At 35.0% G+C, this 27,585-nt stretch overlaps 1 protein-coding gene across 6 annotated transcripts; it reads right to left on the bottom strand.

Annotated features, from left to right (window-relative positions):
• Positions 1-318: 318 nt before the first annotated feature.
• LOC137627712 (uncharacterized) lies at positions 319-26,840 on the bottom strand. 6 transcript variants are annotated; one of them, XM_068358961.1, is made up of 8 exons: positions 26,716-26,840; positions 10,494-12,371; positions 9,862-9,959; positions 8,901-9,009; positions 8,557-8,663; positions 6,799-6,871; positions 6,443-6,522; positions 319-2,975 (listed from the first exon to the last, which is right to left on the bottom strand). In XM_068358961.1, exons 2-8 carry the CDS (start codon positions 12,268-12,270, stop codon positions 1,083-1,085), a joined length of 4,137 nt encoding a protein of 1,378 aa, XP_068215062.1. In that variant the 5' UTR covers positions 12,271-12,371; positions 26,716-26,840; the 3' UTR covers positions 319-1,082. The 6 variants fall into 6 exon arrangements, with proteins under 6 accessions (XP_068215062.1, XP_068215063.1, XP_068215060.1 ...); XM_068358962.1 differs by lacking the exon at positions 26,716-26,840 and adding an exon at positions 26,022-26,090; XM_068358959.1 differs by lacking the exon at positions 26,716-26,840 and adding an exon at positions 25,960-26,041.
• Positions 26,841-27,585: the final 745 nt, after the last annotated feature.

The raw sequence follows: 27,585 nt of genomic DNA, 5'->3' as shown, positions 1-27,585 counted from the left end.
AATGTATGTTAAAGAATTTTTCCGCACACTTTTTTTTTTCTTCAGAACTTGTCATTAACTTTATCTGATCAACTTGAGGATGAATCAAACACGCTTCGAATGTATTTCATTTATTCCAAAGTTTTATTAAAATGCATTTACTCGACGGCAAAGACGTTGCAAGGTAGTCAGTTTATTTATGCTTAAACCATTTCTAGCTGTTTTATACATTGCATACGAATTTAGTTAATTGTAATAATTTGCTAAAAAGAATGGTTCTTCTCTTGCATACTAACAGAGATAGGTCTTTTTTTTTGGGGGGGGGGGAGGGGGGGGGGGGGCAATGCGTCTACTTTAAAACCATTACTCAATAAACACAAAAGGTGACATTAACTAGAACATTAAACATATTGGGTGGTTAATTAAGTGATGTTTCTTGGGATGGCTTCTTCCCACACCAAGGCATCAAGAGTGTGTAGCAGTGTAGTGTATTTGCATTTTTGTTACAGGTAAACCAAAACTCAAAAACCAAATAAATGTATTAGAAATATAATAAAATTAGCAAAATCAATATTGCTCCTAAATAACAATAGAAAATATGCAAAACCTAAATATACAATATGCACTATTTTCTCGCAGTTACGAGACACCTAGCTTACAAAGAAAATAAAAGTTTGAAGTAAATTCCTTTAAGATCTACATAAGAGCTTTTGTTACGTTGGCATTAAAAATTACCATTTCGTGATATAAACGGAATGGGTTTGCATATAAAACCAAAATAATGTTGAAGCATAATAATACAAACAATAATAAAGCATATTGGAATATATATTTATACATTTAGCAAATTTGATACTGTATAGAAAAAATATTCCTATCGGTAACTGCAGAGATACCTTTAACGTAAGATATAAATTTCCAGTGGAAATAAAATAAATATATTTATTTGATTTGGTGCCACCTGTAACGGTGTACATCAGTATGCTCTGTAGATACCCAGCACCCCGTGACAACACTAGTTTACTGTATTTCAATACATTTTCACATGCCAACACACTATCATGTCATCAAAAAATGGTCACTCCAACTAAGTAACACGAGCTTTAGGACTTTGGAGGGATAAGGGGTTTGGGACGTCTCCTCACTTCTCGAACACTTTTCGTATCCCTGTTTACCTGCACCATCTTTTTAAAATCCAAAATGTAACTTGACTTTCCACTAGAGTTCTTGAAATTAAATTCAGCCATATTGTTTAGATATGTCTTTTCAATATCATGTGATCTTATTTTTGCTGCAGAATGATGATCACCTGAAGAATCTATGTTTCCGTAAAGAACCCACTTACCAGCAACATCCTTAAAGTACCAAAGAAACTCATTAAAGCTGTCATTTTTGTACTTGGCCTGCACATGTAGCCGTCGCAGTTCATATATATCAAAAGTTGTTGCATTAATTAGCTGTAATTTTGTAAAATTTACATAATGTTTTCCATCTTTCAATAACTGGTGTACAATTTGCGGTTGTTCCGCTGAACGTGGAGCTGGAAATTCTGATGTCTCTATGGATGGATCCATGTAACATTGTTCTAAATAAACGACTTGATGAGGTTGCAGATTAATCCAACTGACATTGTCACTGACCTTCATTTGCCAGTGAAACTCCAGGGTTGCATGCAATCTTTGGCAACCACTTGACTCGAATTTGCACACTGTGTTTAAGGCGTAATAACAAATCTCTGCAATATCTAGATCTCCTTTAGCATACTTAGACCACACGGTGGAAACCTTGGTACCATTTTTCTGATTTTTAGAGTTTACTTTGTCTTTTGTAAGAGAAATATTGGCTAATGTATTCTTTATTTTTACAGGGAGCTCACTTAAGAAATTCTTACTCTCATTTTCTCCTTCAGCACGTGCTTTAAGTTTGCCATTTATTGAAAAGCCCCTGGAGTAATTATTCTGACTAAGAGTAAGAACACTTGAAGCATTCGTAGCAGAATGTACTGGTTTTAAGTCCTTGGAGGCACCTGGCTTCCTTATAGTTTCAGCAGGTTTTAATAAGTTTCTGTCAGTTTGCAAAGGCTCTGATGATTTCACACCGTTCAATTCATGTCCTTGTTTTGGGCCTACTTTCGAATATGATGAGGACTGCTGTTGTTGACTGCAAAGCTGAAAATCTAAATTTGTTTGTCCTTTTGACTCATAACCTTGAACCAATTGAGTCATTTCATGGCTTTCTTGAATGACTTTAAGAAGTTTCTCCTCTTCACTAAGGAGAGCAATATCAATGCCATAAGAGGATAACAACTTTATACAATTCTGTGCCTGGATATCATGATTGAGTGTGCAATCTGGTCGAATGCATGAGCCAAGACCTCCTACATAGTCAAGGCAAATATGTAAAGCTTTACAATCATAATTTTGACAGGAACTGAAGTTATAATCATAACATATATCTAAAGACTGAAAATTTGCTGCCCCCAGCATCGATAAACGTATGACTTCAACTATTGTGGAAGCATCCAAATTTTCCATCCAAAAAGATCGCAAAGCTTTCTTGTTGTGAGTTGTGCATATATTATGGCCATAGATGCAGTTAGAGTCATTGCATATATTAACAATAAATCCATCACATATATGAAGTTTGGTGCAAGATGACTTACTTTGGCATCCATATAAAGACAAAAAATCTTCACATAAAGATATTTTAGGTCGTAACTCAACGATATTGCCTCTGATACTAAAGACACCAGGATTTTCTTCAAAAAACTCCTTAACATTCTCATACAAACTAAATCTACTCAGAATCCTAGTCATATCTGAAGAAAAATATTCGCACCTAGTTAAATATTTCACCAAGGAAGAAGATGGCACATAACAACTATCCCCAGACTTGGTTTCGTCTGTAATTTCAGGAGACTCTCGTGTCAAAACTGAGCAATACCTTTGGGATTGACTTTGGTGGTGTAAGTTTCCATTTATGGCAGCGGATTCATCCTGTGAGGAAAAGGAGAATTGACTTGATAAAATTGTGGTGGTAAAGTTTCCAAGTGATTAACCTAGCTAGTGTATTATGCATCTTATAATTTTACTCCTTTCTTTAACTCCAAAAATTTTAATTCATTTCCATGTCAACTGTTACACAATTCAATACTACAATCTGGTATGTTCAACAAAATTGGAGAGAAATTCAGTGTACATTTTTTTCCAAGGGTACAAAATAGATTTTTTTTTTCCATACAAACTGTGTAATTAACCTCTTGTTTATAACGAAATTTTCTAAAAAGAAGAAGAAGAAGAAGAAGAGTGGCAATATCGGACAAACGATCTTTAACTATCGTCAAGATTCAGTAAGTCTTAGTTGGTAACCTCGCTCTCTCTTTTGTTGTAAACTTTAGGTAAGGACAAATATGGCAAGGAAGAGGGCACCTAAGTATAAGTTATGGGATTGTATTTTGGATCTATTTTACTTTACAATGAAGTTTACAAATGAAAACATTTATTTAACCACAAATCACTAATGCGTCATGCTTAATCTCAATTTAGGTATAGAATATTAATAAAAAAAATCGATATTCCAATATAAGATTCATTTCAATTTTTTCCATCACTTCTGTTCTATCTCAATCATTATGAGACTTGCATGACGATAGGGAGGAAAGCGGACCATTTCCTAAAGGAATTTAGTTCAACAAAGTCACTTCATACAACCTCAGTTATACTGTCGATATAAAGTCATATCCAGCATCAAATAAGCCATTTCATCTCGATATATAAAACAAGAAAATATATAAGGTTTTGTATTGCCTCGTAACAAGAAGCATAGAAGACATACTTCACCTAAAGATACCAAAACCTCTTGGATATTAAGTTCAGCTGTTAATCAGCTCTAACTACAATATACTTGTTTTAATATGTATTTTCTAGATCAAGTGAATGGTATGGTTGATTTAGAGTGTACTTCACTTAACCATTGACTCAAATAAATCAGAACTTTTATTTGTTATTTACCATACTTTTGACAGCATTGAATGACCTCAGCAGTTTGAAATATAATTCCATCTATGTATGGCAGCAAGTGGAACATGACATGTAAGGGTCTCTTGCTAAATTCTCATGAAAGCATTGCATAATCTACACTGCAAACTTGAAATTCTTCTTTGGCCTTTATCACTCTCCATCAATAATCATTATGTATTAGGTTTAATAATAATAATAATAATAATAATAATAATAATAATAATAATAATGATAATAATAATAATAATCTTTGCCTTCAGCTTTTTCCATTTCTAAATGGGGTCGATGTTTCTCGTCCGCCTTCTCCATTTTCCTCTGTTCCTCTTCATCTTGTTCTCTAGACCCTTTTCCTTCATGTCATTCTATAATTTATCTTTCCATCTGAACTTTGGCTTTCCCCACCTTCTGCCCTCCACCTCTATCTTCATAACCCTTTTACATACGTGTTCATCTTCTCTCCTCTTGACATGAAAAAAGCATTATAGTCTTCTTTTCTGAGCTCTTTGAAACCTCTAATACTTTTACTATCCCCCTGACCAATTCCTTCTGGATCTTACCTTTTTTTGTGACACCACATATCCACCTCAAAATTCTAATCTCGGTCGCTTTCATTTTTCTTTCTTGCTACTTTTTTATTGGTCAAGTCTCTGTCCCATTGAGCATGGCTGGTCAACCAACGCTTTTAAAAAACTTTTTTTTAACCTTTGTACTAATCATCCTATCACAAAGTGTCCCTGAAGACTTTCTCGAATTCATCCATGCACACTAAATTCTTTGATTAACTTCTACATCAAAGTTTCCATTTTCACTCATGGCAAAACTATGATATTTATAGGAGCTAATAATTTTTAAGTCTTCTTCGCTGAATTTCACTGTTTCCTGTTATTCCTCTCCCCCCGTCCACATATATTTGTCTTTGCTCGGCTAAGTTTTGAGCCTCTACTCTCAAATTCTTCTCTCCATCTTTCTAGCTGGAGTTTGACACCTTCTCTTGTTAGACCAGTCAGTAAATGTCATCCGCGACATTGTACGACAATGGCACCTCTTCTCTAACTTCTGATGCTATAACATCCATCACAATATCAAACACGTTGGGACTAAGGGCTGAACCCTGGTGGAGACCAAATTTCATTTTAAACATCTCTGAAGTGTGTGTGGTTGCCTCTGCATACATATCTTTCATTGTTCTGACATTGTTTTCAGATACTCTTTCCTCTCTCAAACACCTCCATACTCCATGCCTAAGTATCCTATCTTATGCTTTTTCCAAATAAATAAACACCAGATGTAGTCGTTACTGTTTCTTTCTATATTTGTCTACTGTCTGCCTTAGTGCAAATATTGCATCAACTGTGCTCTTTCCTGATATAAAACCAAAGTGTTCTTAACAAATTGTGGTTTCCAATCTCAAAATTCCTTCTATAATCCTCTCATATATCTTTATTGTATGTGCTATTATCTTAATTCCTCTGTACAGTACTTCCCACACCCTGCACATTACCCTTAGCCGTGTAGATCTGGACCATTAGACCAAGTCTTCCTGGCATTCTTTTTCGGCAATATACCTTAAGTTATTCCACACTAAAAAAACATCCATCACATAACAAAAATACCCACAAAACAGGAAGAGCTATAATAAATATAAATATACTGTATATGTATATATATATATATATATATATATATATATATATATATATATATATATATATATATATATATATATATATACACGCACACACACACACACATATATATATATATATATATGCAACATTAAAACTAATACTGACACATATAAAGCATGTTAAATATGAACTGAAAATAAATACAATACTGTGCTATTTATCACTAATAACACGGCCAAGTTGATAAAATCTAATTATTAAAAAGTGAAAGGATGTGACGGATGAATACAAAAACCTATTCAAGTTGAGTACTTATTATTCTTTGGTATTGATAATTTCAATCACATATGAAACAGAAACAAGCTGGCAATTATATCTTTGTGCAAACATTCCTTAATTACTACCATCCAAAAGAAAAACTGCACTATCAGTGGCACTGTAGCATAAAGATAACAAAACAAGTGGAAAAGTAAAGTATATGAGAAAGTAATAACAGATGAAAAAAATATTATACATTCGAAAGACAAGTTACAGTAAAACCCTTGCAAAAATTCCTTGGGTATTCTTGTAAAGAGATATGTACATGAATAGGCAAGCAAATAAAAATTTGCTAGTCTATCTGTTGATACCTACCCAAGGTTCTATACAGCTGCACTGCTCACCTATAAAAACTGACATACCTCTTCTGTCGCAGATTTTTCTCTCTCGCGAGGTTTTGTGATTGTTAAATAAATTATAACTGCTAATGTTATAAATAAAAGTTATACTACAGTACTGCGACTATGAACAATAAGAAAGCAGAAGTGTAGACCGTACCTTGGATTCATCAGATGAGTCTGTCTCATCTTCAGTAAATAGTTCAGGTGGGAGTCCATAGATTAATCTTTTTTGGGATTCTGAAAAGAGATTTCAACTTTATTTATGGACATATTATATAGATGCAGATGAGGATATGTGATAAGATAACCAGAGAGTAACATGTATATATTCTCAAGAGCAAGAATCTAGCAATGTACTTCTCAATGGCCTTGCGTCTACTATCTTTTTAACAATATTCTTTACAATGAAAAGTTATTAGAGAGAAGAAAAAGTTAATTACTTGAAAAGGAACAAATGAAATATTGACGACTTATTTTATGGATACTTTTGGAGAAAAATGAACATCAACCTACCTGTAAAGCTTCCATATTCCATGTTGCTCTCTGCATTGACTTTCCTTCTTTGAAGATTTCCTTGTTCACCTCTCTGGAAATAGCCCAAATTAGCTACAATTATAAAATTGGAAAATTACCAATTTCTATTAATTTTCTATCAAAAAATTATTAATCTTGACCTTAAATATCGTTGTATTAGATGTTCAGTTAAGGGAATGTTTTGAATGTCATCACATCAGCTACCTACTATACAGCAACTACAACAAGGGTTCTCTTTCATTACATCAGGGGATTTCCATACACAGAATATCATAAATTTAACAGTCTCTCCATCTTTTCTATAATTTCCTCCTCTTTTGACCCCATTCCTACTATTCTTTTTTATTTAAAATATCTCTTTTAATTATTATTTACATAGCATCAATCTAAGGTATTTGTTCACCAACATACCTTTTGTTTCAAACGAGATATCCTCTGCCATCTCAGATATAGAGATTCCCAAAATTACCTTTTTTTAAACTTCTAATCCTTTTTTGCTTACCTTCTATTAGTATGTTCACTGTACGATGTAGCGAATTACGCTGCTGTATTATCCATGGAATGCAGTACTTTTGTGAATATATAAGATACCCAGATTCCTTAAAAGGAGGTTTCTAATCCTGACAGAAAGATATTCTCCCACCTATGCTAGTGCTTGGAATTAGTTATGGTCTGGAAAAAAAGCTACTGGGACATTGGTGACCTATCTTGTTAAGAAAGCAAGAGCAGCTTTAGCAAATGCATGAATTAACCATCTCCAATATTCTTTTATGAAACTTGGAACCTTCATCTACTTTTAATAAATAATGATTGCTTTCCCATGACTCACAGCATTATGTATGACAGTCCATTGTCTTTGAACACTTTGAACTATCATTATGCAACATTACTGCGCTCTGTTTTTCACGTATTCCTACCAATGAAAATTTATCTACTTTCTCTAATGACCATGATCTTTGTTTTGATACAAATCTAACTCCCTTTGTAACGTTAGATTATTTGATTGCTTTTTCTCATAATCATGGAAGTACTGTAGTTGTTCTTGGCATATGGTATTCTGCCACGAGATCAGTGATGCACCTGCCAATTTCATACTTTTCTATGTTCTCTTTTTAATGTTAATAGTGATATTAACCATTTCCCTTCTAGCTTAGCTTTTCTCATCAATGTCCTTATGAAACATATTGAACAAATTGACAAAAAATCACGATAAATGAGAAAAAATATCATCGTCATTGAGGTTGTGCATGAAATCGAGATCTGTTGTAAAAGGTTATCAGTTCTTTTATTTTCCTTTATCACAGATTGAGTGTGTGTGCATGTTTATGTATATTGGTATTGTAAGCCCTTCCTAAAGAAGTGAAACAGATCAAAAAATTATTATATAATATGTATGCATATGGTATTGTTTTTTCTTTGATCACATTTAACTACCTACCTTAATCAACAAAATCAATAATTCCTCATATCTGCCTTTCAAAAAGGCCATCTGATCCTCAGAGCATACTAAAACCTTTTTTACGAGTGTTCTGTTCAATATACGTACATCAAATTTCTCTAATGAAAAAAGAGACACTTCTAGTGCATTTGTGTTTAGTAAAAAATAATATTAAAGTTGTTTAGTAGTTTGTAGTCTTTGAAATGAATGGCAAGAAGGGCTGCAAAAAAAGGATATGTTCACAACATAGCTGATGTGATGCTTTCTTTCCCCTTTGCTTTAAATAAACAGCTGCTTACCTTCATATCTGCATTCTTTTCATTCGTCTTACGTATGGCTCCCCCTTCAGGAGTGAGATCACCTTCCCCCTTTTCAAAGGAGGATTCTGGAATGACCTTGACTCTTTCTGCATACATTGAAAATATAAAGGACGGTTTTTTAGAAAGCAGCAACCAACAGCTTCTTTATCCAGTTTAAATTTCAAGTTAAGTTACAAACAATAACTTCTTCATACAGTATATCCATGCAGTTTTGGTGACCATACAAATGAAGTACTAATCTCTTATGTATTCAAGTTTTTCATCTATTTTTCTATATACTGAAACTGACGTTAAAGGGAATAATGGAAAGATTTCATACCTACCATTGGTACCTGGACAAAGCTCTCCAATGAAAACAAATTCACCTTTGTTCCAGCCTCTAATCTCTCCACTCTCATGATGGGAATGTGCTTCAAAATCTCGATAAAACTTCTGAAAAGATTAAAAAGATGATCTTAATTAGCATGAATCTGCTTTTATACATTCATTCGTACTGCATCTGTTGTAATCAGGGTGAAAGTACTTTCCCATATTCTCAAAACACTTGCAGACGTTCAATTCGTTATCACATCACTATGAGATATGTAATAGGTGTAGGGCTACTATCACAGCATGGTATTTCAAAAATATCAAACAAATAATCCTGCTCTACTCTACCGATTTGAGTAAAGGGTACATCAAAATTTAATTTAAAAAAGCAGTAGATACAAAATCACGTTTCAATACAATGATACAATTCTACTCTGAATACATCATAGCAAGATGCAGAAGTACAAATGTCTTTTAAGGAAAATGTCAAGCATTATATTACACAATTTAATATAATAAGGTCTTCCTTTAAAAGCACTATAGACCACAGCTCTAAGTGTAAACAATTGAGTGGTAAGACATACTCTACCTTTAAATAGTCTCAACCTTTAAAAGAGTAAGGACCTGTGGTAGGACATCATCATAAAGGTAAAAGTTTAAATTAACAAACAATATTGTACCCAAGATGAAATTTTGATTGAATAATTTGAAAAGACTAGTGTTTTATTTCTAAACCTATATAATACTTAAAGGTAGGTGAACACAAAGGGTGGAAGCTTCTTGGATTAAAAACTAAGTTTTCTAAAGACAGGTAATAGGTATAAAGCAAGGGCCAAAGAGATGCTACCAAAAACCTTTAATAAAAGATACAGCATGGCTGCTATTTATCGAGTGACAAAGCAAAACATTATTCACATGGCCTATACCAAAAGTAACATCTCACACCATTGAAAATATTCACAGCATTAAACCAACCTTCTTTTTCTGACTTCCAAATGTGCAGCGACTCAGAGATTGTTCAAAAGGATCCAAGCAGTCATAGTCCCATTTCCCAATATGTTGATTTATTTCAACTGTTGACATAAAATGTTTAACATCAGCAATGTACCACATCATGTTATAAAAAAATGGTAATAATAATAGTAAACTTTTATTTGTAAATTAACTTTCTGTGGATCACGTTTGTCCTTAAATCTATCAATAATATAATGGTAACTTCCTCAATGCATGGCAAATTATTATCAACTATACTTAACTGTACAGTATGACGACCTTTATATTAGAGTTTTACAAAACAATTAGTACAAATAAAACAAGAAAACTAGGGCGCTTAAGTACACTGTCTAATAATGCATCACGCTATATCTTAACCCTTCATATTCTGCCATTTTTACATATGAAAGCTAACCTTTGGCAACTCATTAACTGATTTAACTTCAAATATCATTTTCCTGTTTTTACATTTTCAAAACTCTTGAAATTGATCTATTTCTATTCTACTTGATTTCAAGAAAATGACTTTAGAAAGAATTAGAGGCCCTACTCAAGAGAGATATATGCTCAAGATTCTATTCTCCTTAATCTAAAGGCCATATGATAATACTCACGGTACGAATTCCAAGAGTGTTTTCTGTACACAATGTCGATGATGGCTGCATTCTGGATACTGGCAAACTTATCCCTGTTGTCTTCTACATGAAGGCTCTCATCAGTATCATTATCACTTGACTCATTACCCGATTGCTGTGTTATTCCAGCATGAATATCTTTTCTTCTCTGGTGATAACTTTCTCTGTCTATACTTTTTATTTCATGTCTTTTATCAAAAACATTATTGGAATGAGACATACTTATTTCCCATCCATTTTCCCTTTTACTTTTCCCCTGGTTCCCTATTTTTCTGCTATTGTTATATATTGTGTCCTCTCTTGTTTGATATCTTTTCCTATGATCAAACCTAGCATGTTCTGATGTATCACAGATATTAAACCCCTCACTTTTATCTTCACATGGCCTGTTAATGTTAGAAAAATCTGTTTTATAAACATTTCTGTCATCAGCTTTACCATTTTTTTGTTTTTGTAAAAGTTTGTCATCATTTCTGTGTGGATATTTTTCTTCACAATGGTAAGGTTTCTCATGTTTTATGTCATTTTCATGCAGTTCAACAATTATATTTTGAGTTTTTTCTTGCTTCATAACCTCCCTGTGCAATCTTCTTTCTTTTAGTGTTAAAGATGAATCAGCATAGCCACTGTCTCCAACATGACCCTTTTCCTTCTTTGTTGAAGATAAATCAGCATGACCTTTTTCCTTCAGTGTTGGACATAAACTAGCACAAGAACGTCTTGCACAATGCTCTTTTTCCTTCAGTGTTGAGGATGAATTATTTTTAAGACAGTTAACTCCATGATCTTTTTTGTCCATTGCTAAAAGTGTTTCTTCTCTTAAACTGTTACCATCATAGCCTATCTCCTTCCATGTTGAAACTGAATTATTATGGAGACTTTTCACATTATTTACTCGTTTTCCTGGTACCAAAAATTTTGAGCTTTGCAGACAGCTCATTCCATGGGCATTTCCTGCTAGTGGTGAACTTGTATCATTTTGTAGACTATAACAGAAATTATTGTCCCCTTGAACTTTTCCTGTCAGTGCTAAGGATGTATGACTTTGGAGACTGCTGACACCATTACCCATTTGCTTCTGTGGTGAAATTAAATCCTGTTTTCCATTATTGGTTCCATACTCTACTTCCTTTAGTGGTGAAGATAAATCACGGAAAAATGAGTTACGAATATCAATTGTTACTTTCAATGGTAAAGACAAGTTGGTCTTATTGTGATGACTTTTAGCACCGGATATATCTATGCTGTTATTAATCATTACTTGCTTTTGTTCTTTACTATCAACTGTAGAGGTGTTATAAGGCAGTGACATCTTATTTACATCATTCGTGGGAACATTAACATTTCCATCAATAACTGAGGATCTTGTTTTGAAATTTTCACTCATAATACCATTGGGTTCGCTCTTTAGAACCTTCAAGTTCTTATCATGATTTGGTGATGAATTGAAATCAGAATTTGTAAACTTTCTATGATTACCATCTGCAATACTATTTCTTTGTCTATTATTATCACATTCAGCCGGTGAAACTGATAAGCCATCTGTCACAGAGAGTTTCATAAATGTATTACTTAGATATTCATCAACATAACTATTATTATTCTTACTCCTGCCTCTGCTATCATCATTAATATTTTGATTATGCTCTTTTTGAATCTGGTGTGACTCTTCGCCAAACTTCATTTCTCCTTCGCCTTCACAAAATGTTCCAGCAGCGTCTACCTCCATTTCCTGGTCCAAGTCCTCTTGTTCCATATTTCTATTGTTCTGAATGCAGCAATACGTCAACTTCTGCTTAAAGTTTTAGTGACTTTAACTTTGTGTTAATCTTAGTTTTCACTTTTCATTGTACTTCCCTGTTTCAAATAAAGTAGACGCAATCATTGGCAATATGATTAAATTGCCTAACGTTTACTTACAAAACTAATCAATGCCATCAAAACTATTTCTTTGAAGTATTTAAACTGAGTTCATATTCAATAGAATGTGGGATTATTTCCAAATGATAAAATGAGGAAATTTTCTCCATACTTCATACAATTATTTTATTAGCAAAATAAGATAACACACATTAATATTAATATTTCCACGTGAACTTTGTTGATTTAAAAAATAAAAATAAATGTATGGCACTCTTAATGTTTGTATCTAGCGATGGCAAGCAATAAAAACCTATTGACAATATTTCTCCTAAAAATTGTGTAATATCTGATAAATTACGTGAAAGCAGGTCTCAATAATACTGTACATCATCCAAGAACTGATTCAAGGGAATGTTCTTGAAAATGTTAGATATCCCAATAAAAATAATTGAATTAATTAGTTTTTCCTGACCCCTTTTCACCAACTCCATAATTTTTTACATTGCATAAAAGCTTTCTCAATAATCTTGAATTAAATCACCTTTAAAAAAAAAGCATTTTCTCCAATGTTTTACTGTTTTGATAACAAATATAAAACACACACACACACACATATATATATGTATATATATATATATATATATATATATATATATATATATATATGTATGTATATATATACACACAGTATATAGGTATATATATGCATATATGTATATATACATATATATAAATATATAAATATACATATATATTTATATATATATATATATATATATATATATATATATATATATATGGATAGATATATATGTATGCATATTGTGTTTCCATGTGTACTAATTATTTCTTCACTTATAGTAGATATTTATTTAATACTGTAAACCAATTTAATCCCACTTTAAGGAAACATTACTACAAGCCTTTCAATTCAAATGACGAATGACATTTTTTTCCGTAGTAGGATGCAAAGCTCTACATACTAGCACATCTCAATCTGAAGTTACTCCTTAGTCCAGATAGGTACCGAGTGAACTCGATGGTAACCTAAGTCTTACTGACATGAAAAGGTTTACTACAAAGTAAATATTATAACATCAATTTTACAAACATACTTCTTCAATTATAAGACTTATAGTGAATGTTGCAACAATTTATTATAACTAATTATAATATATACATATATATATATATATATATATATATATATATATATATATATATATATATATATATATATATATATATATACATATACACACACACACACACACACACACACATATATATATATATATATATATATATATATATATATATATATATATAATTTTTCGAAGCTGACAAAAATGTCATGTATTTCAATCTAAAAGCTGTGAAATTAAATGTCAAATCAATTGAGAAAAATATCTTATTCATTAGCAGCATTATAATTTGAAAATACCTCAATTTTTTGTCATCAGAGGCTGAGTATAACAAAAAAAAATGTAATATGAACATTTCTTTTACTACTCACAACCCCTACGGTATCGGTCAATTAATTGCAAGATGGTTACCTATAGTATCAAGGTATCAGTTTCTTTTCAATTTAAATGTTGAATTGCTGTAATGACAGTGGGTACCAACTAATTAGTTGGTACCCACTGTCATTACACAAAAAAAGCCTTAACAGGGCTGCCATGACCCAGGTTAACCTTTCTATCTCCCTTTGCTGGACAAGAAATAGCAATGATTGAAAGGAAACTGCAACCTGTGATTGACAAAACTACTGTATTTGCTGAGCTGATCGAAATGGTTTGAATAAACCAGTAATGAATATTTTTTTTCTTACTAGGGAATGCATCCTGACTCAGAAAAAATACAACAGAGGTTTCCGAATCCCATGTACACAAAAGCTATAAAAATCAATTGACTAGATTCTTTGAATCGCTTGGAAGTTCTAGGACATATATTATGTTATGGATGTGAAACATTCATTAGGCATCACAAATTAATAAGATTCTGGATTCCATACATAAATCCTTGGCTATTTCTAGTACCCTGATTGGTGATGGTGACTTCCCATTAGACATTCACTCACAATCCTCCATTAAATGATAATGGTTTTGGGTAACAGAGATTTCCAAACGCATTAGTTTTTCAGTCTGACGGCAATGAAAAGCAATCTACACTATGAATCACATCCTAAATTTCCTCAAACATATGGGTTCGAGGTATAAACAGGCACTAAATATTTAAATTGCCCATATAAATTGCTTCTATTTATAATTTCAGTAAGCTCATCTTGGAAATTGCAAGAGATTTAAAACTGCAAGTAATTCATTGGTACTAAAAAAAATGATATAGATGGTTGCCCGCTAAATTCTTATCCAACATGTTGAGAAACATGCCGATTCCAGCTTTATTTTGACTGATGGATCCAAATCCAGTGTTGTTGCTGGTTTCGAAATATATATATCAGTGACTTTCTATTTTTTAGGCAAACTACCCATAATTCGCTCTATTTTCACAGTAAAGTACTATGGAATTTTAGCTACTATTGAGAAGATAGCAACAAAAGGGTAAAGGAAAGGTTGCAATTATTAATGATGCAAAGATAATTTTACAAGCTTGTTTTATCCATAAAATTCATTAGTTTTAAAGAATTTACCATGAAAAGTGTAGGGGGTTAAAAGTAGGGTTTCGTTAGTTTCCTATATATACTGGTTCACAAAAGTTAGCAAAGGGAACTGTACTGAATATACTTTTAAGGAGACACCTATATATCTGAAATGATTTCACACTAAGAATAATCATTTTTTCAATGGATGGCAGGAATGGTGGATCTTAGTAGTTAAAACAAAATGAGAGATCACTTCTTTCTTCATGACAAGTGGATACCAAGAGTCTTGTGATAAATGAATGGTTTCCTTGATTGTGAGGAATTTATTAGGTGAATACCACAGTCTTTGAAATATCAGAAAACTTTTCTTCAAGGCTCGAGATAAGGATGGCATGTACACTCTTGTCATAATCCTTAGAGAAGTATCTTATTTATCCATTGGATTTTTTAGAAAATTGCTGAAGCTGGCCATCTGAAAAAGATAGTTTTTATACTCTATAGTTTAAAATATTTCAAATTTAAATATATATATATATATATATATATATATATATATATGCATATATATATATATATATATATATATATATATATACATACATATATATATATATATATATATATATACATATATATAATAATACATTTATATCATATATATATATATATATATATATATATATATATATATATATATATATATATATATATATAATGTAGTCTCTTAATTGACATCCGAATCAATAACTATTCAAGTTATGATTCCTGATATATTATAATCATTCATCATTCTAAAGGCCTTTCAACAGTCCCTTCATACCATCATGGACAACAGTAGTCTTTTCCTTGCATCGTTACCAGTCGCTTCCACAATTACTCTCATATTACACTAATAAAGCCATTCTTGCATCAGTTACATCTGCCTCTACTCTATTTCTCACATCTAACAAATTTTCAAAGTACTCATTCTATTTACCTAGAATTCCAACAACACGTAATTAATTATAGTTATTTATTCTGATATGTTTATCAGCCTTTATTGATCACTTATTCCTCCATTGTCTTTTATATAACATTAACTAAATCTCTAACTTAATGGAGTCACACATGATTATTCCCGTTCCTTACCTTTTTAAACCAACCTACACTCACTTCTCATTCCATAACCTTAACTTCAAATTTCATTTACTCCTCATATACTTCTAACACCTTGTTTCCAACCATATACCACTTCCCCTAAATTCTCTTCTCACTTTCTTTTGTCAACAAAAGTTGTTTCTATTACACATACAGCTACGTTTTGCCCTTGCTCAAACATACCCATCTACATTATCATTCAATTGAATTGCACTTTGAAATTTCTATACCAAGTATCAAAATGCCAGATAATTTTTCCCACATTTACCCTTTTTTTACATAGCACCCATGCACATTCAGACATACGACTTCATATTTGTTTTTTGCAATATCAGTAAAGGATATTGGGCTGCAAACCTTATATCTTTGGCTATTTGGTTAATTTTACTTAATTCAGGGCTGCAGGAGAGCTCTTATTTTTCTTTCCCACCATTTCTTAGAAGAGAAAGTATGGCTATTATATCCCTCCCATAGAGGTTCGGATACCATTTTGGGGGCATTTTTATTCTCTCCAGTAAAATTACAATAGTTCATTATGTAATTTTCAGTCTTGTGAATGTATTTCTGTCCAAACAATGGACAATGTATGCTGTTTGGCTTCTCACCAAGTGAATATCCAATTGTGAAGTGTGATTGGTCAACAACTACCTGCTTGTCCCTTGGATTTGTGTAAACATAGCCATCACATTTCATTTTTCACATTAGATCACTGTTAACAAGATATAGGGTATCTTGAAATGTTCAGCACTTGCAACAGATGATGGACAGGAAATTAGAAGTGAATGAAGTGAGGAAGGTTAATGAGTTTAGAAAAAAATATGAATATTTGAACAAGAAGACAAGTTGAGTTAATGTCAACAGGGGTGAGTTACTGGATACTAAAAAGATAAAGTGATTAAAGTTAAAATGGATCGTGGATGAATTGGAAATAAGAGGAGAAAAAAAGTTATATAGATGAAGCAAGGAAATTAACAAGGAGTGGGCTAGAGATTAGAAACAGACTCTATGTGGTGGCAATAGAATGAGTTTTGAACCTTCTTTCCCATATGATAGTAAAATGCCCATGATAAATGTGAATGAAAGCGAGTTAGTTGAAACTGTTCAAATGAGAACTGAAAAAGTTATAGATGTAGCAAAAAATTATAGGTCATTGTAGGTGAAACGATGTATCAGAATATTTTGACAAGATTTGGAAATGTATAAAAATTGTTTGATGATATGCCAGCATAAACGGGTAATTTAGGGGAGTCACAAGGATGCAGCACATACAAATGATGGACTGATAACAGCAAAGATTTGTCGCAGGAAAGGATCATTTATATCTCACAAAAGTGATGAATTTATGTTTTTCTGCAATACGTTGCAGTGCTGGGGAGGTCATTCAGTTGTACCACACGTGTTTCATACACGCTCATATACAGTAGTGGTTTTGATTGCTATTTCATCACTCACTCTTCCCTGCCCTATTTAACACACCTGTATAAACTTGATAGTTCATGCATAATTTTGTTTGAATTTTTGTGACGTTCTTGCTCGCAAGTCTTAGTATTTAAGCTCGGTGTCTGTTTAATAAAGTTTAGTTGCATTCACCTTACCTCTTCGTTATCACCTAACTGGCACCTCCCTCCCACCTTTCCCCTCATTGCTGTCTTACTGTTTGTTAATGAAATCCTTTGACACTGACACTACTGTCAACGCTACACCCCTGAAACTACTGCCTTTCGCTAGTACAGAGTCATTTGGCTTGTGTCAGAGTGCCGAGGTCTAATTTCCCATCAAGGGCGTGACTCGCTCAATCACCAAAGTAGAATATGTTCTCGCAGTGATCCCCAAGGATACTTTCCCGGAAATATCTCATTGGCTTTGCAACCAAGCTGACACCCTAATAGTGTAGGATGCTCTCTAAACATACCTCCTGGAGCAGTACTCACTATTGCCTGTTTCCCCTATAGCCAATATTTTTCAGCTCTCTCAACAACAGTTGGGGGACCAAAAGGTGTTACTTGTCCTTGAGGAAATAACCAGTATCATGCACCTGCAACCTGCCGCAGACGGCTCTCCTGGTGAAGTGAATCTACTTCCTGACGAAGTGAACAACTATTCAACATCAACCGAAGCCGATATAAATGCGTTAGGACACAGACACAGACATGTCATAGTGGCGATAAAGCCGCTCATCACCCACATACACCATCCCTTGCTTACACCCTCAACCAATGACATCTCCAGCAATTTACTGATCCCCATCAGCCGCAGTAATGCTGCTACCACTGCAAATGCGTGGCTGTTGCGAAAAAATGTGCGAATCGTTTGCAGTGGCCAAAAACGTGCAAGTAGGTCATCCCTTGCGGTGGTGGCCTCCCATATCACTAAGCTTTTCTTATTACATGATGCAGGTATGGGCATGAGATTTTTTGTGAAAATGGGTGCTTGCCTTTCTCTTCTGCCAAGGCCAACTCTGGGACACACCGTAGTCTAAGTCTGTGGATGTCCGCCTGGTAACTGCCAACAGATCTGCAATACCCATCCACAATTATGACACCCTCACATTATCGTTTGGAAGGGCCATATGTTATTGGAAGTTTCTTGTTGCTGACGTCACATTGCTAATCTTCAGTGGGTATTTCCTCTCGCATTTCCACCTCATGGTTGATGTCGCTCACTGACGGCTAGTCTAACGTGGATTTGTACTCCTTGACACATCTCCAATCAGCCCCCTCTGACATCACTCCATAGCAGTGCACCCATGGATACCTATGGCCACCACCACATATTCAAAACTTCGTCAAATGCCCACGGTTCCCGATAAATACGGTATTTATCACCATATCAAGAACACGGGGCCCCAGTACTTGCTAAATTCCAGAGTCTGGTGTAGGTCGATTGGCCGCCGATAAATAAACATTCGCAGAAAAGGAAGAAATAGACCTTTACCAAAAGGCCTCACGGCCAAGGCCGTTACCCTTACACATCGTCCTGCCGAAAGATGGCTTTCTGCATCTATGTGGGGATTATATGCGCCTGAACATGCAAACAGAACTGGATTACTAACCCCTTCCAAACTTTGCTGATGTGACCTCCTACTTATACAAAGTGAAGGTTTTCTCCCCACTTCACCTTCAGAAGGGATATCATCAGGTGGCCATAACCTCAAAGGATATCCCCAAGACTGGCATCACCAACCCCTTTGGTACATACACCTTCAACTACTACAGTTTTGGCCTTCGTAATGCTGAGGCCACTTTCCGATGCCTCATGGATGGCATCTTAGGAGACCTCCCTTTCTATGTTATGTACATCGACGACAAGGTTGTGTTTTCTTCCTTCAAAGAGGAACACCTTCATCACCAATGCATTGTGCTCGACTGCCTAAAACAGAACGGCCTTGTAGTACAATACAACAAGTGGAAATTTGGCATAAACGAAGTATCGTACCTGAGTCACCACATCACTCCTGAAGGAGTCCACCCCTCCCTGAGAAGGTAGCAGCCGTTTGGAACTTCCCCACGCCCTTGACTGTCAGAATTCTTGAGCGTGATCAACTATTAACATCGTTTCCGGCCAGCCATCGCCCCCTCTCTTGCCCCCTCTACCCTTCCCTCAACGGCAAACCAAAAGACTTGAAGTTGGATCCCCATCAGGAAATGGCCTTTACACTTTTTCTGTGCCACTTGCACCTCTCCTTCTCTCCACCACAGCTAGGGATGTCACTATTGGTTCAGTACTCGGGAAGGTAGTCAATAACTCCCCCACCCATGCGCATTCTACAGTTGAAAACTGTCCAAGGTGGAATCTGGCTAATCTACCTTCGACCGTGAATTGCCGCTGGTGCACTTGACTGTCTGTCACTTTCATCATATCCTGGAAGCTACGCCCTTAGTCATTCGCACATACCACATGACTCTGGTGTACACCTTCACTGGACAGTCCAATGTAGACATTTCTCTGCAGTGGCTAAATAAAATTTCACTCTTTAACACATCCTTGGGAAAATGAATCCCATTACCATTAACATATTAAGAAATATATTGGTTGCCATTCACCTGGGATTGAATTACACCGCTTTGGCAAAAACCCAACAAAAGGAACCAGCAGAGTCCCAAGCATGTAGGACATCCGGCACATCCCCTTATTGGGAAGACGTCCCCCTCGATGATTCCAACACCACCATCCTCTGTGATGTCAGTACTTGTAGACCTAGACGGTGGATACCTTCTCCCAAGCGTCAACAGGTGTTTGATTTCATTCATGGCCTTTCACAGCCCTCGCTCTGATCTACTACATAGCTACTGAAGATGAAGTTCATTTGGCACGGCATTACTAAGGATGATAAGGATTGGGTCTATGCCTATACTTCATGACAAACTTTAAAACCACATCAACACACAGTTTGAGGAGTGGGCACCTTTCTTCAACCTCACAACCAGTTTTGCCCAGATCCACGTCAATGTAGTTGGCCCCGTAACCACACCATATGGACATCGTTATCTTTCTAGTGTCACCGACTGCTCCACTCTTTAGCCAGAAGCCATTCCCTTGGAAACTGCAACATCTGCCTCATGTATATCTGCCTTATTCTCAGGATGGATAGCGAGATTTGGTATCCCTGAACATATTACTTCTGACAGGGATAACACTTTCACCTCTCAATTGTGGACATCATTTGCGAACTTTCTCGGAATCACCCTGCATCACACAACCACCTACAACCCTGCTCCCACCAGAATGGTTGAATGTTTTCATAACACCCTTCCAAAGCCTACTTTGCATTGTAGGTAAATTTATTCTATGCTGCCAGACTTGAAGCCCCCAACTAGGCAACACATATCTACAGATCTGCACTCGGCAACGTACGCTATCCTACGCAACGACACCACCAAACCACAGCTAACACACCCTTCCACGGGTCCTTTCCTCATGGTCTGTCGTATGCCGAAAGGTTTCTCAATAAACATGAGTGACTAGGAAGAACACTGGATCTCCATTGATCATCTAAAACATGCGTATCTCCTGCCAGATGACCCATCTATAGTACGCCTCTCAAGAGCAGGGCACCCTATTTCACATGTATGTCATTTTTAATGCCGGAGCCCTATATCGCACATGTTTCATACACCCTCATACACTGTCACGGATTTGATTGTTATCTTTTCACTTGCTCTTCCCTGCACTGTTAATAAACCAACCTGTATATAATTGATAGTTCATATCTAATTTTGCTTGAATTTTTGTGATATTCTTGTTATCAAGTCCTAGTGTTTAAGCTAGATGTCTATATAATAAAGTTTTGTTGCATTCACCTCACCTCCACACACAGTGTTGTAGCACAACTGGGAAAAACCCTTCTGTTGTATCAGAAAGTAAAAGGCGAGAGATTCAAGAGCAAGAGAGAAGAAAGAAATTTTGAACACAGGTAAAGAAGGCTATTAAGTAGGGGCTACTGGAGACCAAAGGGATGTTACAAAGATCTTTAACTACTATATCTACAGTGAATCGTGTGAGGTGCACTCTATGGATGCAAAGATCATAGGTAAGATTGGTACAATGTGAATAATGTAGTTTGATGAGCTGCTTATGAACCTCCATTTGAAATGTAGGGGATATATTGTTTTAGATTTTACCAGCAATCTCTACAGATGTGTTTGACTGTTAACAGTTCATACAAACACACACATACATATATATATATATATATATATATATATATATATATATATATATATATATATATATATATAAAACTAGGCACTCCATGTTTACCAACAGTTATATAAACAGATGAGCAACCTGGTGGAGTAACAAGAACCTTAGGTAAAGAAGAAATGCCCCTCTGAATCTCAATTAAGTCATTGGCAGCAGGGTGGTGGATTGGATTTAAGGCAATAAACAAGATGTCTTTTCGGCTTCTACTCCCGATGCCTGGCGGATAATCTTACTGGAATTAGTATGGCCTGCCAGGGGTCACTTGCCTTAGTTAGGTAGGCACTGTGCATCACAAGGAACTGGCTATTCTTTGATGAATCTACCAATGAATCCTTTATGGATTTAATCAGTTTATGGAAAGAGAAAATGACAGAATTGGAAGAAATAATCAAGATATAGAGAATGTGATGGGCGTTGAGGGTCTTGGCGAAGATGCAAATGAAATTGGAGTACATTCTATATGCTTTTGTTCAACAAACAATCTTGTTATTCAAGGTACTCTTTTTCAGCACAAGGACATCCTCAAATATACACGGACTTCAGCATGTGGCAATTACAAACATCAACTAGATCCTATACCCATTAATAAAGATAGAAAGAGGGCTCTCAGAAATGTAAGAAGCTATAGAGGTGTAGATATTGGTGGTGACCACCAGCTCCTCATTGCCATACTGAAATTAAAACTGACAGCACCCAACCGAAATGTTGATTGAATACCTCGGTTTGATACAATTAAGTTTCTAGAAGATGACCACAAAGAAACCTTTGCAGTTGAATGTAGGAATCAATTTGCAGTCTTCGAGACTTTAAGAAACAAAGACCACACAATCAATGAAGAATGGTGTGATATTAAGAACATGTATCAGTCTGTTGATGGTAAAATTTTGGGACATGCAGTTACAAGGAGAAAACTATGGATATCAAATTATACTATAAAACGAGAATGACAGAAATTGATTGCTGAATGTTTTCAAGGAAGTAATGAAAATTTCAAGGTAGAGTGTGCTAAGTATTCCAGTATTGATGGTGAGATCAAAACAAAAGCCAGGAATCATGGAGAGAATATTTAGACAAGTAAGCAGATGCAACTGACAAAGTTAGAAAATCAGGGAGTGGCTACGGTGTAAGAATTGCTTATAAAATTATTAATCAAACCTCTATGGGGCAAAGAAGAAGCATATACACATCAAAAAGAGACATGGGAATGTTATAATAACAGATGGAGAAAGGCAACATTGGATGGGACACTTTAGTGAGGTCATGAATATTAGATATGAAGGGAATAATTTGATTGTTATACCTGAAGCTGAGGAAGACCATAATGTTCCCATGAATGAATCCAGTTTGTTTGAAGTCGAAACTATCATTAAAAAGCTCAAGAGATGGAAAGCCTCTACATATGATTGAATAACTGCTGAGATGATTTTGGCCAAAAATGACGCAACTCCAAGAATCCTTACAAGATGAATTTGTAGAATGTGGTGTGAAAAGGCAAAACATGATGGATAGAAGCTAGTAGTGTTAGCAAAAAAAAAAAAAAAAAAAAATCTGACTGGTTGCAATAATTACGGAGGTATTATACTTATGTCAGTTGTCATGAAAATATATGGTATGAGTATTCTAAAGAACCAAAAAAGAAGCTAGAATTTTCAGTTTAAGACATGTTGTACAGCAATGTGTAAAATATAAAAATCCACTTTGGATGTTGTTTGTGGACTATAAAAAAGCCTGTGAGGGTATGCTCCCACCAATTTTGTGGAGAGTCCTGCGTTATTGTGGAGTTCCTCTTAAATATGTAAATTTGATCAAGTCTGGTCATGAGCATAGCAAGAGTTAAGTTAATGTTAGTGGAGTCATATCAAATGAATTTCCAGTGAACAGTGGAGTACTCCATTGGAATGTGTTGCCATCTATGTAGTTTATCCTCCTCGTGCATTTTGTAATGCATAGAATAGTTAGGGATGACGAAGAAGGATTGGACTGGAGTATACTAATGATGATATCCTTAACAGCAGACCACCGAAGGATTTTCAATGCTTGCTTACCATAAAGAATGAAATATTACATGAGGTTGGGCTCAAGATAAATAGAGACAGATGATGAGAACAAAATATGCAGCAATGGAAGATGAAAGATTATTGGAAGCAGAAAGGATAAATGAGGTAGAACCATTTAGATACTCTCTAAGACAGGGTGTTTAGAATTGGATTTTGATGAAAGATTGAAAAAAGGAAATCAGACAACGGCTAGTTTATGTAAAATTTGGAAATAAAATCGCCTGAAATTACATATAAATCACAGGCTATAAATCGGTTTAAAGAGATCGGTGTTACTGTATGCACATGAGTGGTAGTATGACAAGGGGAACAATATCCAACAGTTCTTGTAGATTTGAGAACAAAGTCCTCAGAAGAAAATTGGGAGTTAAAGGACAGGACAGGCTAGGAAATTACACTATAATAGAGATTACTCGAGTGCCATATGTGGATGAGAACATGGTAAGGGGTAGATGGAGAGGACTTGGGCATGCTCTCTGAATGCCCCAAGAGAGGTTAGTTCATCAAACCTTTTTAACCAGGATCCACAAGGCACTAGAAGAGTTAGAAGAACCAGACCAACATGGCTGAGGATTATGAAGCATGGAATAGAAGAGAATGAATGGAGAAGTACAGATTTAAAAGTTTAAGATAGAGATGACTGGCAAAATCTAACAGAGGCCCTTTGCATCCAGAGGCTTATCTCTCTCTCTCTCTCTCTCTCTCTCTCTCTCTCTCTCTCTCTCTCTCTATATATATATATATATATCAAATGAGCCATATATTTTCATACCTTAATGTCTGGATTCTCTCTTATACCTCGGCTTCAGAAACCCAAGGGGGAATCAAGCAGACAAATAACTTATGGCCAGTCATGGAATGTCATACCAGCTCCCTACACCAGGCTTCGATTCCACAGCAGGACAGAAGGTATTGTCTTTGAGGGATTCCCCTTGGGTTTCTGATGCCGAGGTATAAGAGAGAATCCAGACATTAAGGTATTAAAATATATGGCCTATTTGAATATGAAAAAAACACGTCAAAATTAAAATATGTGGCTTATTTGAATATGAAAAACCCGTCTCAATGTGCAAAATTCACACACACACACACACACACACACACACATATATATATATATATATATATATATATATATATATATATATATATATATATATATATATATATATATATATAATAAAGCAGTGAATTCCGAAAGACAAGCTATACGGATACGAAACCCCGTTCATCTTGGGTAGAAAATTTCCTGCAAGCAGCAAAGAAACAAAAATGTTTGTGATTAGGAAGGTTGGTAGTTCGTTACGCCAGCTTCGACCAGCCGAATGATCCTTTAACATACTGAAAATAATACACCTACCAAACTTGAACTGATTCACAAACGAAAAATAATCATTCATACACAAAATAACATCTTTCGTAGTAACTTAGTTGGGTTATCTTGAACTTACCGTGTAACAAATCGCTACAATGTTTATTTCCCGTGCATCCCTGCATGACGTCATGTGCGACCTTCCCCAGTAAACACTGCACATCAAACCAATGCCACTCAGCACGATAAGCCGCATTACACTTTACGAATTGGCCAATACCAATACGTGGTTATTGTACATGCAACTTTCTTTGGTATTGTCATTAAATGAAAGAAGGCACAATTACTTCATTTTCAGAAAATAACACAGAAATTACATTATTTTGTACGTCTGGCAACGAAGCAATCTGGATAGCAACTGAGCTAAAGGTTTTATAACATGAGTGCACAGCTCGACATTCTCTCGATAGATAACATTCATCATTTATATAGATAACTGAGGAAATTTTATTATCTAGCCGGAGAGTAATCAGATTTTTATTATAGTTTGGTAGCATCTACAATCTTTTTCACTAAATACGTCAAAATATAAATTCAAAACCATGAATAGCCTATGAGTAAAATTCAACCCCGTTATTATGAAATGATTGTCAAAGTTCGTTTGACATAGAATTCAAGCCTTCAGGTATTTGATTGTACAAAAAAACAATACTTGTTTTCGCATTTCATGAAATAATCATTTCGTCACATACATAACAAGACTACTCTCACTATACTTTATATTGATTAGGTCTTGTAACTATTAAAACTGGAAACTTAACACATTAACAGACTATTCCGGAACGGTCTTTAAATTCTTTGACTGCCACGGCAGGCACGCTACACAAGAGAAAGGCAAAATAGCAACGAACGGCTGACGTTCGAACGAGTCGATCAACGCGTACCGAACATGAGGGAAAGGAGGGGCCGAGACATTCCCACAATACCCCTTCTATCTCCTCCCAACCACCCAAAACACTTGTGAGCAGTGACTGCGCACTTCCCTTACACCACACTAACGTTATCAGGCTGTGTATCAGAGCGCACTGAAATTATCATTTAAAGTTGCGTGTGAGGACAAAGAAATACCGGAGTATGAAAACGTTTCTTAGTTATGGTTGTATCACCAGTCACATATGGTTTATATTTTACTTTCGGGTGGTATCTTATACGATGGTTCACAACTTCACAACTTGGCTGATGTTGGCATATATTTAAACTTTACGTTTGCTTTGTATGTAGATGGTGTTCATAGATTTGTTTCTTTGCTCTCATTCCTACCACCTACAAAATTGTCAATATGCTCAGTCATTCCAATCAGATCTAATCACCAGTATCATGAAGCGTTATCTGATTAACTTAATTTTTTGTAATGTTTTATCTTTTTTTTTTTTCCTGGAACTTCGTTATCACGAATCTATTGGTGTCTATATCGTAACCATATACAATGAATAAATTCAACGTACTACATTATGTATTATTGCCGACCCTTAACCTTACGGGGTGCACTGTGGGCATTACTATGCAGCGTTCTTTTGAGCCGTACTAAACTTGTTTACACTGTATTCAACTTCTAACTTTCACTTCATAGAGCAGCTGCGCACCCCCCCCCCTCCCTCCACCTTTGCGATTGGTCTTTGATTTCCCTTGTAGATCCCAGCGTCGAGCTAATATAGCCACAATTAAATAGAAGAAGAAGAAAACGATCATTCCATATCAAAATGATTTGCCTGTGCACGCTTAAAAAGTTCTTAAAATTTAAGTATTAAATCGTCATGGAGTTTGAATGTACTGACATTGAAGTGTCCTTGCTTAGTTTAGATAGAGCGGAATAAAGCCAGTGCGGCTGGGTTTTTGTGAGGAAGAAGCATGCCATGCTCCATAAGCCAACATGAATGATGGATGATAAAGCCATCTTTACTACATCCTTTAACCAAACCACTGGATCGAAATTCTTACTCTTCAAATGCTGACTTGAAGACGCTGTCCTTGAGGGTAAAATTCTAATGTTGCCGATTATAACGCAATTTTTTGAAAATAGTTAATATCGGACGAAATCTCGGTAATTGAAATAGCGTAACAGACCTTGCATTTGGTGAAATACATCTTTAACGAATGTTTAATGACTTTTGTTACTAATATTGTTTACTATATATTTGTATATGGATATTATATTAGTGTTACTATGGCTGTGCTGTTGTTTATATCATTAAGCAGTTTCAAGTTACAATGGATTAGAGAAGCCAATTATATAAAAAAAGTGTGATAAATAAATTAAAGAAATCTAAAAAAATTATGAGTGATAGGAATTGCCATCTTGTCAACAAATAATAATAATAATAAGAATAATGATAATAA

Source organism: Palaemon carinicauda, chromosome 35 (assembly GCF_036898095.1).
Source record: "Palaemon carinicauda isolate YSFRI2023 chromosome 35, ASM3689809v2, whole genome shotgun sequence".
Classification (NCBI taxonomy): domain Eukaryota; kingdom Metazoa; phylum Arthropoda; class Malacostraca; order Decapoda; family Palaemonidae; genus Palaemon; species Palaemon carinicauda.
Note: the sequence above shows the minus strand (reverse complement) of the source record. Positions and strands in the feature narration are given on the sequence as shown.

Coding starts and splice junctions, on each gene's coding strand:
- LOC137627712 (XM_068358961.1), bottom strand. CDS start 12,270: ATGGAACAAGAGGACTTGGACCAGGAAATGGAGGTAGACGCTGCTGGA. Junction 9,960..10,493: donor ACACTCTTGGAATTCGTACC/GTGAGTATTATC, acceptor TTATGTCAACAG/TTGAAATAAATCAACATATT. Junction 2,976..6,442: donor ACTCATCTGATGAATCCAAG/GTACGGTCTACA, acceptor TTTTCCTCACAG/GATGAATCCGCTGCCATAAA.